The sequence below is a fragment of the Osmerus eperlanus genome, chromosome 13 (assembly GCF_963692335.1).
Source record: "Osmerus eperlanus chromosome 13, fOsmEpe2.1, whole genome shotgun sequence".
NCBI classification, from domain to species: Eukaryota; Metazoa; Chordata; class Actinopteri; order Osmeriformes; family Osmeridae; genus Osmerus; species Osmerus eperlanus.
In genome coordinates this window covers 5,287,993-5,302,931 of record NC_085030.1, presented here as the reverse complement: position 1 = coordinate 5,302,931, position 14,939 = coordinate 5,287,993, and the positions used below count along the sequence as shown (strand labels likewise).

The 14,939-nt window shown below is 50.1% G+C and overlaps 1 protein-coding gene across 1 annotated transcript in view; it reads left to right on the top strand.

Annotated features, from left to right (window-relative positions):
* gria1a (glutamate receptor, ionotropic, AMPA 1a) overlaps positions 1-14,939 on the top strand; it is a 39,556-nt gene that overhangs the window by 12,124 nt on the left and 12,493 nt on the right. The window contains exons 3-5 of the mRNA XM_062476901.1: positions 3,771-4,010; positions 9,935-10,119; positions 13,371-13,424. Of these exons, the coding sequence (XP_062332885.1) occupies positions 3,771-4,010; positions 9,935-10,119; positions 13,371-13,424 (479 nt within the window). The remainder of the gene's footprint in view (positions 1-3,770; positions 4,011-9,934; positions 10,120-13,370; positions 13,425-14,939) is intronic.

The window sequence follows — 14,939 nt, the reverse complement described above, 5'->3', positions numbered from 1 at the left end:
TAGGGGAGGGGGAGAAGAAAAAGGAGGTAGAATAAGAAGGAGGAGGGGGATTAATACGAGGAGTGGGAGGAGATGGAGACGGAGATAGAGAGGAGGAGGAGAGACAAAGTGCTAGACTGGTCTACCCCTGCGCTCCGCCGAAGATGCTAATCACAATCCCTCCGAGGGGGCCCTGATTGGCCCTCGGGCCGGCACGCTCCGCCAATCAGACGGCAGACACGCTGGGCTCCACCCTTCTCCCCGAGGAGGGATGGGAGGAGCTTCAGGAGAGATGTAGGCCACGGCGTGACCTGCGTGTGCCAGCCAGCAGCCGTGCTCGGGACGGAGTGGCTCGACCCTGGCCTGATGAGGGTTTAAGTTGGTTTAGGTGCAGTTTCATGGACGTCTGGGAACCTACCCCCCCCCCCCCACCCGAAAAAAAAAGGGCTTAACCAAGATGGATGGGCTGTACAAGATTCGATGTAACGAGAGAGGCTGGCGGTTCACGGTTGCCTCTTTCTCCCTGTGTGTTCCTCGCTCTCTCTGTCTCTCTCTCTCGCGAGCAGCGGAGAGGAGACAGGCAGCGCCCGGGCAGAGACGAGGGCATCTGCTGTGGCCTCCCTTCAGTCTTCATACAGCAAGGCTGTTCATCTACTTGGCTGCCTCCGTAGAGGGGATGTATAAAGGCCTATCAGAAATGACAAGGTAACCTGACGAGCACGGCAGGTGGGAGAGCGCCTCTCTCCTGGCCTTGTGCGAGAGCGCCAGCCTTTTGGAACAAACTCAGCTTCCCAGAGGCCCCTGCTGCCTCGCATCACATTGGCTGTCATCCGGCCTGTCACTGGAGAGCAACCACAACACTCGGACAGCAATTCCCCCTCTCGCGATCGGGCGGCTCACTCCGTCAGCCCCACCGCCTTTCCAGCCAATGACGGCTCTGCCCCCCCCCCCCCCCCCCGCCAATGGCTGACAGACAGACGGTGGTCCGCCTATGCCTGGGTGCCATGGCGAGACGGGGTGCCAGAGTGGCCAGGTGTTTGGGCAGTTCAGGCAGGACGGCTCTTCTCCTTCTGTCTGACCTTTTCTGTTGTGAGACGCTACGGGCTGTGCTAACATGACACACACCCTCGCACACTATCAATTATATTCAAATCAGGTCCTTTTCCCACGAGGAAGGGCATTCACCAACCTCCCACCTCTCAAGCACCACATCCCCGACACACACACACACACACACATACACACACACCACTCCTGGAGAGTTACACCAATGCCAGCTGTTCCTGTCTCTATCTCAGCAGGAGCAGGAGAGGGCCTGTGACAGACATGACTGCCATCTAGTAGGCCAGCACACTGTGATACATGATAAATGGAATGGTGAATCTCTGTAGAAATACTGCTTGTGCAGGAAGTCCAATTTCAGGGTTTGGAAAATGGCGTGCTTAAACCAAACGTCTGTAATACCAACAGATGAGTTGGGTGTGAATGTCAGGGTGTCAGGGCTATGAAAGTAGGTTGCAGAAGATAATGGATCGTGGTGGAGGACTGTTAACGAAATGAAATACGCCACGTCTGAAGCTGATTCCAGCAAGCGTGTCGTGACCCTGAGATAGCAGGAGCTGGTTCTGGACTGTGAGGTGCAAAATGGCTATTTCAGGTTGTGCTGTAAATGGGGTGACTCACAGTGTACATGGAGAGGGAGAGATTGTATTTTTGTTTGTCTCTCCGTCTCTTTCCTTCTCTCTCTGTCTCTCCCTCTCGTTCTCTCTCTTGTCTCTCCCTCTCGTTCTCTCTCTGTCTCTCCCTCTCGTTCTCTCTCTGTCTCTCCCTCTCGTTCTCTCTCTTGTCTTTCCCTCTCGTTCTCTCTCTGTCTCTCCCTCTCGTTCTCTCTCTTGTCTCTCCCTCTCGTTCTCTCTCTGTCTCTCCCTCTCGTTCTCTCTCTGTCTCTCCCTCTCGTTCTCTCTCTGTCTCTCCCTCTCGTTCTCTCTCTGTCTCTCCCTCTCGTTCTCTCTCTGTCTCTCCCTCTCGTTCTCTCTCTGTCTCTCCCTCTCGTTCTCTCTCTTGTCTCTCCCTCTCGTTCTCTCTCTTGTCTCTCCCTCTCGTTCTCTCTGTCTCTCCCTCTCGTTCTCTCTCTGTCTCTCCCTCTCGTTCTCTCTGTCTCTCCCTCTCGTTCTCTCTCTTGTCTCTCCCTCTCGTTCTCTCTCTTGTCTCGCCCTCTCGTTCTCTCTGTCTGTCCCTCTCGTTCTCTCTGTCTCTCCCTCTCGTTCTCTCTCTGTCTCTCCCTCTCGTTCTCTCTGTCTCTCCCTCTCGTTCTCTCTCTGTCTCTCCCTCTCGTTCTCTCAGTCTCTCCCTCTCGTTCTCTCTGTCTCTCCCTCTCGTTCTCTCTGTCTCTCCCTCTCGTTCTCTCTGTCTCTCCCTCTCGTTCTCTCTCTGTCTCTCCCTCTCGTTCTCTCTCTGTCTCTCCCTCTCGTTCTCTCTCTGTCTCTCCCTCTCGTTCTCTCTCTGTCTCTCCCTCTCGTTCTCTCTCTTGTCTCTCCCTCTCGTTCTCTCTGTCTCTCCCTCTCGTTCTCTCTCTGTCTCTCCCTCTCGTTCTCTCTGTCTCTCCATCTCTTTCTCTGCCCCATGTCTTTTCTCGGTCTCTGTCGTTTCTCTCTCATGGACTCTCTCGTTCCCACTCTGACACACACACGTGCGCGCGGCCAGGGGGATTGCTGGTCTGTAGCGGGGCAGTCGGTGGCGGTTGGGTGTTGGCCATCTTTGATCGCTGTCTCTCCCAGCCTTCCCATCTCTGGAAGCCGGGCCCCCTGGCTGTGAACTGGCCCGGAGCAGGGGACAGACTGGGACTCCAATCTGTTTGGTAAATAAAGTGAAACGTGAGGCCCGCCCGCGGCCACAGCGGAAAATAACCCTGCTCAGACCTGCAAGGGCAAAGATATCCCTGCCATGCTACAGTGGGCCAGTGGCCGGGTTCACAGACCAGGGGGGCGTGAGGGGGGCAAGGTGACACGGGGGGGGGTGGGGGGGGTGAGGAAACAATAGAACGGATGACCGCCATTTTGTCTCAAGGGAAGAAATCGGCAGAAATGTCGCGAATGAAGAGGGGGGGGGGGTGTTGAGATGAGAACGGAGAGGAGAGGGGGGGGGGTGGAGAGGAGGACAGCGAGGGAAGGGAGCAGGTGACAATGATTGAGGCTCTGAACGAATGGAGTGGGTCCGTAAACAAGAGGAGGGAGAGAGTCAGAAATAGAGAGAGAGAGAGAGAGGGGATGGAAGGTAGAGAGAGACAGGTGGGACAGAGAGCGAGGGAAGAAATGAGCTGGACACCTGCTGTCAGGGCAATAGATCTCTGGGGAGGCATTGATTAGCCTCTCCTTTCTTCTGCTTTTCTCTTCTCCCACCTGCACTTAATGCTGCAGGAAGGCAGGCAGGCAGAGAGACAGACTCGTAGACATACAGTATGTACCAAAACAGCTCTTCAGCAGAAGTCCCATTTCATGTAACGCGTTTGGTGATTGTTGATTTTGTGATTTATTTGAGATTTGGGTCATCTGTTGGATAAATAAACATGACTAAGACTCACAGTATGTCTCCTCTTCTCCCCCCCCCCCCCCCCTCTCTCTCTCTCTCTCTTTCTCTCTCTCTCTCTCTCTCTCTCTCTCTCTCTCTCTCTCTCTCTCTCCCTCCCCCTCTCTCTCTCCCTCTCCCCCCCGCCTCTCTATATCTCTCTCTCTCCCCCCCCCCTCTCTCTCTCCCTCTATCCCCCTCCCCTGCCCCCTTCCTCTCTCTCCCAGTCTGCTCCCAGTTCTCCGAAGGCGTGTACGCCATCATCGGCCTGTACGACCGGAAGACGGTCAACATGCTGATGTCGTTCTGCGGGGCGCTGCACGTGTGCTTCGTCACGCCCTCCTTCCCCATCGAGACGGCCAACCAGTTTGTCATCCAGCTGCGGCCCGAGCTGCAGGACGCCCTGGTGGGCGTGATCGAGCACTACCGCTGGACCAAGTTCGTCTACATGTACAGCTCCGACTCAGGTGAGCCGCTGACTACGCCTGGTGGGATTGCGCGTCTGTGTCTGCGGACGAATGCGCCGGCTCTGAACTGACGCCTGGATGCTTCCCAGGGGATTGTGTGGCGCTGTCACCGTTAAGATATGATAAGGTCAAGTTTTATTTATCCCCAAAGGGGAATTTGAATGTCAAAGCAGCCCCGTTGAAATGTACATGAAAAGAATCCATTTAAAATGGTCCCAAAAATACACATAAAGTACGCAAAGTAATACTATAAGTCTGCACATAATGTTCAGTGGGTGACCGAGGAAAGACTTGAGACCATCAATAAAAATGGTTGACCAGATGTTTTATTAGTAGCCGGCCAGGAATCATTGGTCCATCAATAACCAGCACTTGGTGTTCGAAGGAATTGAGTAGGTTAAAGAGTGACTTGTATACATTGTAGTAAACAAGTACAAATATAGTACTTCCTTCTAGGGCACAGTATGAGGTAATCATGTTTCTATCCTTCAGGGAACACATGACACTATGGTATCTCTGCACGGTCCTGCTCGCTTCTGTCTCCTGGCTCTTAAGCGAGAGGCTTCAAGTCCTACACATAGAGCTGTGTGAAGTTCACCTAGTGACCTATTGACCTTGGAAAGAGATGTCAAGTTTCACTGAAAACTCCTATCATATACACAGTACTGATACAATAATTGAAGTACACCCAGTAATATTACAAGTATAGACTGTGACGGTACAAGTATTCATAGTGATAATACAAGTATACACAGTGTACACAGTAATAATGCAAGTGAGTCACTTCCTAATTGAATTATGTACACATGCAAATGTATCATTGTCATTTGATTATGCATTTTGATCACATGCTAAATAACCACATACTACAAAAACTTAAATCCAACAATAGCCAACTTAATCCAGTACTTCCTGTGTTTTGTACATGTATGTACATATGCAGGCATACATTATAACCAAGTGGCTAATTTACAATTATTTAAATTACAGAATGTGATTTGGAACTTAATTTAAAAAGAGATACCAGGCACTCATTAGTCTGGAGTCGTCAGCTGTCGTCATATCAACCACTGTTATCCACTCTGCTATTGCCATAGCGACAGCAACGGGGTCAAAAGTAGCCATTGTACTCAGATGAAAAGTGTTCTATTCTGAAACAGAGTCTTGGCATTGACATAGGGCACACGCCTGCATACACTCACACAAACACACCTGCACACACACGCACACACACAAGGCCAGAAATATTGTCAGCTTAATTCCACAACGAGGAGAAGAGCGGCCTGCTTTTAGCTGCTAACTGGTCAGCCCACCACAACGCACTGTTAGGGGCGGTGGAGAAACAGACTGCCGGGTACAATTTGAGCATTTTCTTTTCACCATCCCTGCACTAACGCACAGCCAGAGAATGATGCACCTGTCAACACCAGGTGTGTTTTACATCCCTCCTCTCGCCCTCCCCACCATCTCCCCTCTCAGTCCTCCATAGCCAATCAGCTGCAACCTTCCCATAATGCCGTGCCATCTGTCCCAGGTGTTGTGTGTGTTGAAGCATGACCACCGAGCATGTGTGTGTGTGTGTTAGTATTAGCAATGTGTGTATGGGATGTGACTGTGCGTGTGCGTGGGTGTGTGTGTGTGTGTGTGTGTGTGTGTGTGTGTGTGTATGGGATGTGACTGTGCGTGTGTGTGTGTGTGTGTGTGTGTGTGTGTGTGTGTGTGCGTGTGTGTCAGTAGTTGTCTGCATATGCACTGGGTTAGCTTGATTCAGAGCATCAGAATGAAGCCTGATTGATCAACACTATTATCCTGGGTTCACTGTCAACATGCCAGTCAGTCAGTTCACACAGAATGGGATTGAATCTGGGGCCATTTCACGGAGGGGATTGGGTCCTGTGATGTATGACAACCAGAGACCCGCGTGTATCCAATTGATGTTTTTATCTCCTGAGATCCCTTCGTCGTCCAGTATGACTCTGCAGGGTCATTTCACCCCAGTGTGTGTGTGTGTTTGTGTGTTTGTGTGTGTTGGTCTTCTGTGCGTGTGTGAGAGTGAGTGTATAGGGGTCATTACCCTCACTGTGAGTGGTGGGAAGGAAGCTGCTGGAATCCATACCAGCGGTCCCTGTTGCCTGGATACAACACAGCAACAGTCCATCCCACAGGGTTATTTTAAGCCTTTAAGACAAATCAGTGTTTTGTGCCTTGTTTGTGTATGAGTCAGAGAAGGTTTGTGTGTGTTTTATGTTGTGTTTGAGTGTATTGAAACTGGCACTCAGGCACTGTTGAGGTTGTGTGCCTCTTCATTGATTAGGCTCATTTAACAAGATTGCGGAAACCTTGGTGTGTGTGTGTGGGCAGGTGTGTATTCAAGACTCATGTTTGAATGGACTACTTTACCCTTGCATTCTATTTCAATGCAAACATTTCTGCTACTGCCTTCACCTAGCCAAAAAGCTTTTATCGTAGTGTTTTTTTTTTTGGTTTAATAAATATTGTATCTTAAGTGTTTTACCAGCCACGTGGGGTGACAGAGTGATAAATCTAGGTGAGGGTGGCCATCATTTTCCTGCTCTCTCAGGGGTTTTAGTTGCCCCCTCCCCCATTCCCAACCAACCCCCGAGATAACATCTGTCTCACCAGGCTTCTGAATAGCAGCAGTTAACTTCAAGTGCTTCGCGTGTTTATTTTCGAAAAACCGCCGAAGGACGCAACACATTTGAAAGTCCATTAAACCTACCGTAAACAATATTCGGGAAATGGTTTCGCTAAAAGTTCCCCCCCCCCCCCCTACACCCCCCGCTCCTCCCCCCTACCTTCCAGCCTCACGCGCAGAAGCATCCATGTGTCCTGTAGCCTGCAGCAAGAAGAGTGCCCGTCATGTCAGCTGGATCCCATCATGATATTCTCATCACGGATGGAGAACTATTTCTGCCAGTGAGATGTACGCAGCTGTCAGACACTCACTCACCTCTGGTGCGGCAGCCTCCTGGACACATCTGATGGAGGAGAGAGATCCAAGAAGGCTGTGCACACCGCGCTCCGCAGACTAGGGTGTAGTCGCCACAGGGTGGGGGACAACTAATGGGAGGAGGGACCAGAGGGAAGGAAGGAAGGAAAGCAAAGAAAGGAAGTAAGAAAGGAAGGAAGGAAGGAAAGAAAGAAAGATAGAAAGGAAGAAGGGAAGGAAGGAAGGAATCTGTCCTACATAAACAGAGACTTTAGCTACAGTTCATTGGAAACGAGTGAAGCTGCTGTACCTCTGTCCATGGTACTGAAACCTCCAGAGAGTTTGTCTAAATAATCCACTAGGAAGCTCTCCACTGTCTGTGTGACATGACCTGACGGCCTCAGACCAAGATATGATTGACTGCTCCGCGTTTTGGGGCCCATCATTGATTTCCCTTCAGCGGAGAGTACAGCAGGAGGGGAGGAGAGCGTTCTGCGAAAGCCCTGTCCGTCAGACACAGTGGGAGGTTCTGTCTCTGACAGGCGTTGCCATCGCCCTAATGAACGACCTACGGGGGAGGATTCATGGTGCATCTGGTTTCGCCCCCTGGTCGTTGGCGAGGTGGAGGGAGAGATGGGATACAGGGTTGGAATGGATGCAAGTCCTCCATCAGAGCTATTCAACCTGCGCTCACAATGAGTCATCTGATGAGAGCGTTTTAATTATACGATACATCACCAGGAATCTTTGTTATGTATTAATTCAACCAAATGGATCCATTCGTGTTTGTATACACTTGCGACCATTACGTTTAAGTTGCAAATATTTAAAAAAAGAGTGAAGCGGCTGTAGCTCTGTCCATGGTGCTGAAACCTCCAGAGAGTTTGTCTAAATCAGGGGTGGGCAATCTTGGTCCTCAGGGGCCACTATCCTGCATGTTTTAGATGTTTCCCTGCTCCAACACACCTAATTCAAATTCCGGCTTCCACAGAGCTTGATAACAACCCATTCATTTGAAACTGGTGTGCTGGAGCAGGGAAACATCTAAAACATGCAGGACAGTGGACCCTGAGGACCAGGATTGCCCACCCCTGGTCTAAATAATCCACTAGGGAGCTCTCCACTGTCTGTGTGACATGACCTGATGGCCTCAGACCAGGATATGATTGACCACTCCACGTTTTGGGGCCCATCATTGATTTCCCTGCTCTCATCACGTTTGTCAATACAAGGACAACCTTATTCAGCCAAGCGCAAAACTGAGAAAAGAGCTGTCATATCTGACCATTACAGAATACAGTCATAAAAATGAACAGAAATGTACAGCGTATACATAGATACAATATATGTGTATGCTATATAGCAGTATACACAATTTTATTTTGTATCCTTCCAGTGTGTTAAACAACATACAGTATATCTTCCTTTACCTAGTTCCAGATTCAAAACATAAGGAAACTATTTTAATTGCTTTCCTTTAATTTCAGTAAACTGATTTAAATATTTGCAACTTAAACGTTATGGTCGCAAGTGTATACAAACACGAATGGATCCATTTGGTTGAATTAATACATAACAAAGATTCCTGGTGATGTATCGTATAATTAAAACACTCTCATCAGATGACTCATTGTGAGCGCAGGTTGAATAGCTCTGATGGAGGACTTGCATCCATTCCAACCCTGTATCCCATCTCTCCCTCCACCTCGCCAACGACCAGGGGGCGAAACCAGATGCACCATGAATCCTCCCCCGTAGGTCGTTCATTAGGGCGATGGCAACGCCTGTCAGAGACAGAACCTCCCACTGTGTCTGACGGACAGGGCTTTGGCAGAACGCTCTCCTCCCCTCCTCCTGTCCTCTCCGCTGAAGACAAATTCACCCAGTTTCTACAAATCTATGGTGGATTTCTCACGCCGTGTTTACCCTGGTGGTGTAAACCACTCCAGACCTCTCAGAAGCACATCCGCCCTAAGCGCTCGCCCGTCCTGTCGTCCATCAATTTCTACGGCCATCGCTGCCACCGTTTCCATTCCCAACCACTATCCAGGATGTCGTGCAGGCAACCAAACACACCACCGCCATATAAAGCCTCACCTGCTCTCTGGTGAGCTGACACACAACTACGTGGAATAACTTGTCTCCTAATGCTGTATAATTGCCATGGATCTGTTGGGTAACTACCCCTGCTCTGCGACTGTTCTGGCGTGGTGTTGACGTACCGCAGCAGCTGTGCCCGGCGGCCCCGAGGAGGACTCTGATTGGTCCACTGGTGTGTTTGGGGAGTAGCGCTGTAAATCTGCAGCCAGGATCGATGTTCCCTCTAATCGCCTCTTATTTCCAGTCTCAGCGTGGCGCCTTCAGCCGATTGGCTGCTCCGGATTGGCTGGTGCTTTAGTGCATTAGCAGCCTATGGTGACAGCATAATGGAGTGAGCACTCTGTCCTGGGTGCTCGGAGGAATCTGGTTCCACTGGTGGCTTTCATGGTCTGTTTGCGTGTGTGCGTGTGAGTGTGGGCTTAGATGGATGTGTGTCAATGCTGTTGTGTGTCTAAGTGTTTGCAGATGTGCTGTATGTGTGTGAGAGCTTGGTAAGCATTGTCATAGCATGTCTGGATACGCCCGGCGGGATCATAAGCCGCTGGATGGCTACGTACAGGAGAGTCTCTGAAAGATGCAGTTCACAGGCTCGCTGTGTTGGTGTTTATCTGGAAGAATGCTTCAATCACCAAACAGCTGTTTCAGCGTACTGCTTACACTGCCAGGGGAATAAAAGACTGTGGTATATACACACGATTCGCTTCACACACACCCAAGTGGATTTGAACATGAAAGTAAACATTAAGGTACACTTTGATGGTACTTGGCTGGACTAGACCACACCGGACTAGACTAGACTGGATGGACTGGAAGGTTTGGAACACATGAAATGGCCTCCTAACTCCCCCCCCTCCTCTCCCCCTTCTCCCCGCAGGTCTGTCCGTGCTGCAGAAGGTTCTGGACACGGCGGCCGAGAGGAGCTGGCTGGTGACCTCGGTCAACGTGGAGAGCATGACGGAGGCCTCGTTCCTCAAGGTGTTCCAAGACCTGGACAAGAGGAAGGAGGGGCAGATCATCATCGACTGTGAGACCGAGAGACTCACCAACATCCTCAAAAAGGTACCTGGGTCACCTTAGAGCTCTGGTGTGGGGCAGGCCAGGTGTGGAGGGAGAACCTCGATTCCTGATTCCCTCCACTTCCTCTCTAGCCTGAGTAAAGTGTCTTCACAATGTATCTGCTTAGCGGACGCTTTTATCCAAAGCAACAGTCCACAAAGTCAACGGGAGTCAATGGAATTTTCGGTTTCTTTGGAAAGGGGTGGTGAAATCAGGTTCTTTTTTTTGTACTTCATTTGAAAAATTGAAAACAAAATGGAACTCGGCCTCAGCCGAGCTTGTTGTTGGAGATAAGATTGTTCTGGTGGCCACAGACACGATAAAAGTCCGTTCTCCATCAAGGACCAAAGGACAGGGCTTTGCCGGCTCCTTATCAGATGAGAGAGTGGAGAGAACGAACACGAGGAGAAGATAGAGAGACAGGGAGCTTAAAGAGATAAAGAGAGAGAGAGAGAGAGAGAGAGAGAGAGAGAGAGAGAGAGAGAGAGAGAGAGAGAGAGAGAGAGAGAGAGCCAAAGAACAGATATGGAATAGGTGTGATGGAGAGATTGAGCATGAGGGAGATCGGGAGCGAGAAAAAAAAGAGGAAAAGATAGTGGGGAGGACAGAAAGAACGAGAGGAGAGCTAGCATCAAAAGAGAGGGAGCTAGAGAAAGAAAGAAGATATGGAAAATGAGAAAGACAGATCAAGCAAGGAGGGAGGGAGCTAGAGGAAGAGAGAGAGAGAGCGGGGCCTAGGGGGCCGTCCTGCATGGTGTTTGGTCTCCAGGGGCCCAGGGACCGGGGAGGTAAATAACACGGCTCTGACATTTGGAGCCAGCCATCCCTCTGTGGCAGAAGCTGCTCTTACTCACCCCTCTGCAGCCTGAGGAGGAAGGATCCTGGCACCACTGTTAATGACACACACACACACACACACACACACACACCAGCCCACTCACACACACAGACACACAGTTAGAGGCTTGCATAAAGATGCACATGCACGCAGAGTCAAACATGCGTACTCACACACAAGCACACACACACGTTCTTCCTATGTTCCCAGTTGCTCCTCCTCCAGATTTGTGTGAAGGCTGTGTGTGTTTGTGTGTGTTTGTGTGTGTGTGGGTGTGTGTGTGTGAGTGTGTGTTTGTGTTTGTGTGTGAGAGCGTTATTGATGTCCTGGTGTCCACTGTTAAGGTTATTGCATCAGTTTTCACCAGTTTGCAGGAGGTGAGGTAGAGGAGCTTCACTGTCAGACAGTTACCATCCATCACCCACATCTACTCTGGCTCGAAAGTAGCCTGCCTGCACGCACACACACACACACGCAAGCACACACACTCTCTCTCTCTCTCACACACACACAAACACACACACTCACCCACACACATACTCACACACATACACACGCACACTCTCTCTCACACACGCGCACAACCACACACTCACCCACACACACACGCATACACACGCAAACACACACACACACCCTCTCGCCCTCTAGACTACTGTTCAGCTCCTATGAGACACTGATCCTCACCAGATAATGCCAGAGGAAGCACCTACAGACCATCTCTCTCCCCACTCAGAATGCCAACCATGGCTCGTAACCGTGCATGAAACACGGATAGAAGCAGTGTTCAAAAGATGAACTTAAAGTTAATTTCTAGGGTCCTTTTGTCGCCCAGCGAGCTTTAATGTTCAATTAAATTGAACACGGCGCAATTTTTTTTATAACTGCACCCATGTACCTGAAGGTGTGACCTTTAAGCGCTATAAACTGGTTTGTTTCAGCCTGTGTCTGTTGTGCTTGATCCTCATCGCAGGCCTCGTGCGTCACCCCTCCACCCCCCCCTCTCCCCCTGCTGTCCTCGCCCCGGGCTGGGCTGGGGGGCCTGGTGTCTGGTGCTGGGGACACAAGAATAACTAATGCCACTGTCTGTCATGCCCTCCAGTCCAGATCTGCATACACACACTCACACAAGCACTGAATGATACACACACACATACTGCATGGTACACACACACACACCCCCACACACACATACTGCATGATACACACACACACACACATATCGCATGATACACACACACACATACTGCATGATACACACACACCCACCCACACAAACTCAATGTTACACACACACATACTGCATGGTACACACACATCCACACACACAAACTACACTCACACACACATTTGTGAAGCTGTGAAGTCATTAGTAGTATTTAAACAGGTGAGCCCATAGCCCAATAGTCCCCTTCATCCCTGTCCAAGCTCGAGTCTGGAGCGCTCTGCTGTTTTACTGCATGTCTGCAGGGATGAATCACTGGAGGACCATACACTGTCTGATGTCATGTCAGTGGTACTAGCTCATTGTCAGCGCAGTCTAAGCAGTGATCTCATAGGGCTGAGATGCCGTTCTCATTAGGGCTCATTAGTAGGACTCCCCGACTGGAGCTGAGGAAGTGCTAGGTTCTCCCTAACACACACACACACACTCACACACACACACTCCGGCTGCTCTCCATAGATAGCTCACAGTTGAGGGTGGATGAGGAGAACAGAGGTTAATTAGTGGCTATGTGTGGTTCAGGAGCTGCAGACATGGACCTAGCACACTGTCACCTCACTGCCATCCATCACTGCAGGAGGGGGGGAGGAGAGGAGGGAGGAACGGAGGAGAGGAGGGAGGGAGAACATGAGGGAGAGGAGGGAGGAACGGAGGAGAGGAGGAGGAGAATAGAACAGGAGAGAGAGAACATGAAGCCTTGAGGGAGAGGAGGGATGACATAAGGAGAGGAGAGGAGGGATGACAGAAGGAGAGGAGAGGAAGGATGATTGAAGGAGAGAAGAGGATAGTAGTAGATGTATAGGAGGGTTGCAGGTTAGAGTAGAGCTCATAGAACTGTTGACTGCTTAAAAACACTAACATCTATTTGAAAGTAAAACCTTTCATTTAAACTCCTGATCATTATAGGAATCATTATTTGGGTCTTTGTAAGACTTGTCTTTATTCATGAGATGGGATTACATTGAGAAGTGTAACATGAATATTCATGTGCAGACTGATGCTGTTGTCATCGTACCAGAGGTAAGGTGTGTTGGCTGAATGTACAAGGTCACTACGAGTGTGGAGACACTGCACTCTGTCGCTGTCTGGTCCTGCTACACACACACAGACACACACGTACACCCACACACACACTCTGTTCCACCTTTGTGCGTCTCAGTCATGTGACAGCTTTGTTCTGTCCTCTTCCAGATTGTGGAACATGGGAAGAATGCTAAGAGCTACCACTACATATTGGCCAACCTGGTAAGGACATCCTTGTTATCTTTCTCTATATCACCTCCTTCCTTCCTCCTCTTCCTTCCTCCTCTTCCTTCCTCCTCTTCCTTCCTCCTCTTCCTTCCTTCCTTCCTCCTCTTCCTTCCTCCTCTTCCTTCCTTCCTTCCTTCCTTCCTCCTCTTCCTTCCTCCTCTTCCTTCCTCCTCTTCCTTCCTTCCTTCCTCCTCTTCCTTCCTCCTCTTCCTTCCTCCTCTTCCTTCCTTCCTCCTCTTCCTTCCTCCTCTTCCTCCCTCTCTTCCTTCCTTTTTGTTTGTCTTTCTTTCCCTCCCTTTATGCTTTCACTTCATCCTCATGACTTGCCTGCTGGCTTGACAGCCCTAGGAGGAAATATGGCGTTTTTTTGCTTCCCTGCGGGACGCACACACACACACACACACACACAGCCAAACTTCTGAGATCAGAGGGTCAACGTGTGCAGGGTGACGAGCATTAGCTCTGTCTGTCTGCCCTCATTCCTCTCAGCGCGCTGCTCCGAGTGTGCCTGCTAAATACTGCCAGACAAGGAGAAAAGAGATGCCAGCAGAACCGTTGATAAAGAAAACATTAATATTCTGGGAATACTGCTCCAGCTATGGCTCACCGCAGGGATTTTATATTAGCAAATGGCTCTTGTCTGGACAGTTTGTTAGATTTAATTGTAAATGATAAAGCTTGAAAAGCAATAACGTCTGCCACGAAGGCGGACGCTGTTCCCTTAATGGTTCCATTAAGGGGCGGGGAAAAAATGTATGCTCTGTGTCCCAGCTATTGTAGAATGGCATTTATTGACTTTACACTGTGTGTGTGTGTGTGTGTACGTGTGTCTGTGTTTGTGTGCCTGTGTGTGTGGTGTGTGTACGTGTGAGTGTGTGTGTGTGTGTGTGGAAGATTTCTATAAGATGCTTCCACACCCGGTGTCCACGCGTCAGCAAGGCCAGTTTCTATAGTAACGCGATCAGCTCAGTGCACTGCATTAAGGAGCACATGGAGCTGAACAAAGACACAACTCTGCTCAGTCATCTGAGAAAATACAGACAGGTGGAGAAGAGGGAGGGAGGGAGGGGAGGACAGGTGGGAGGGAGGGGAGGAGGGGAGGAGGGGAGGGGGAACGAGCATGAGGAACAGGAGCGGGGAGGGAGATGAAATTGTGTGCGAGTTGGGGGGGGGGGGGTGGAGGAGGTTCATGCAACCTCTGATTAGTCGACTTCAGAACAACAAACAGATGAAAGAGAACACGGAAGATGAATGAAGAGATGTCCGTCTGGAGGTTTGACTTTTGTTGGACAATCTCTCTCCAACAATATTATAGAGGGAGACAGGGGAGATGAAGGCGGAAGAGAGAGGAGAGAGAGACCCTTTGTTCCAGCCAGGTCCGTAGGTCCTTTGTTCCTGTTGATGGCTCCCTCCTCTCTCGCTCTCTGGGTGCGTCTGCTCCTGTCTGGCTATGATTCACCAAGCAGACTACTGACCTGCTGGGAAGAACATAATACACCAGCATTGTCC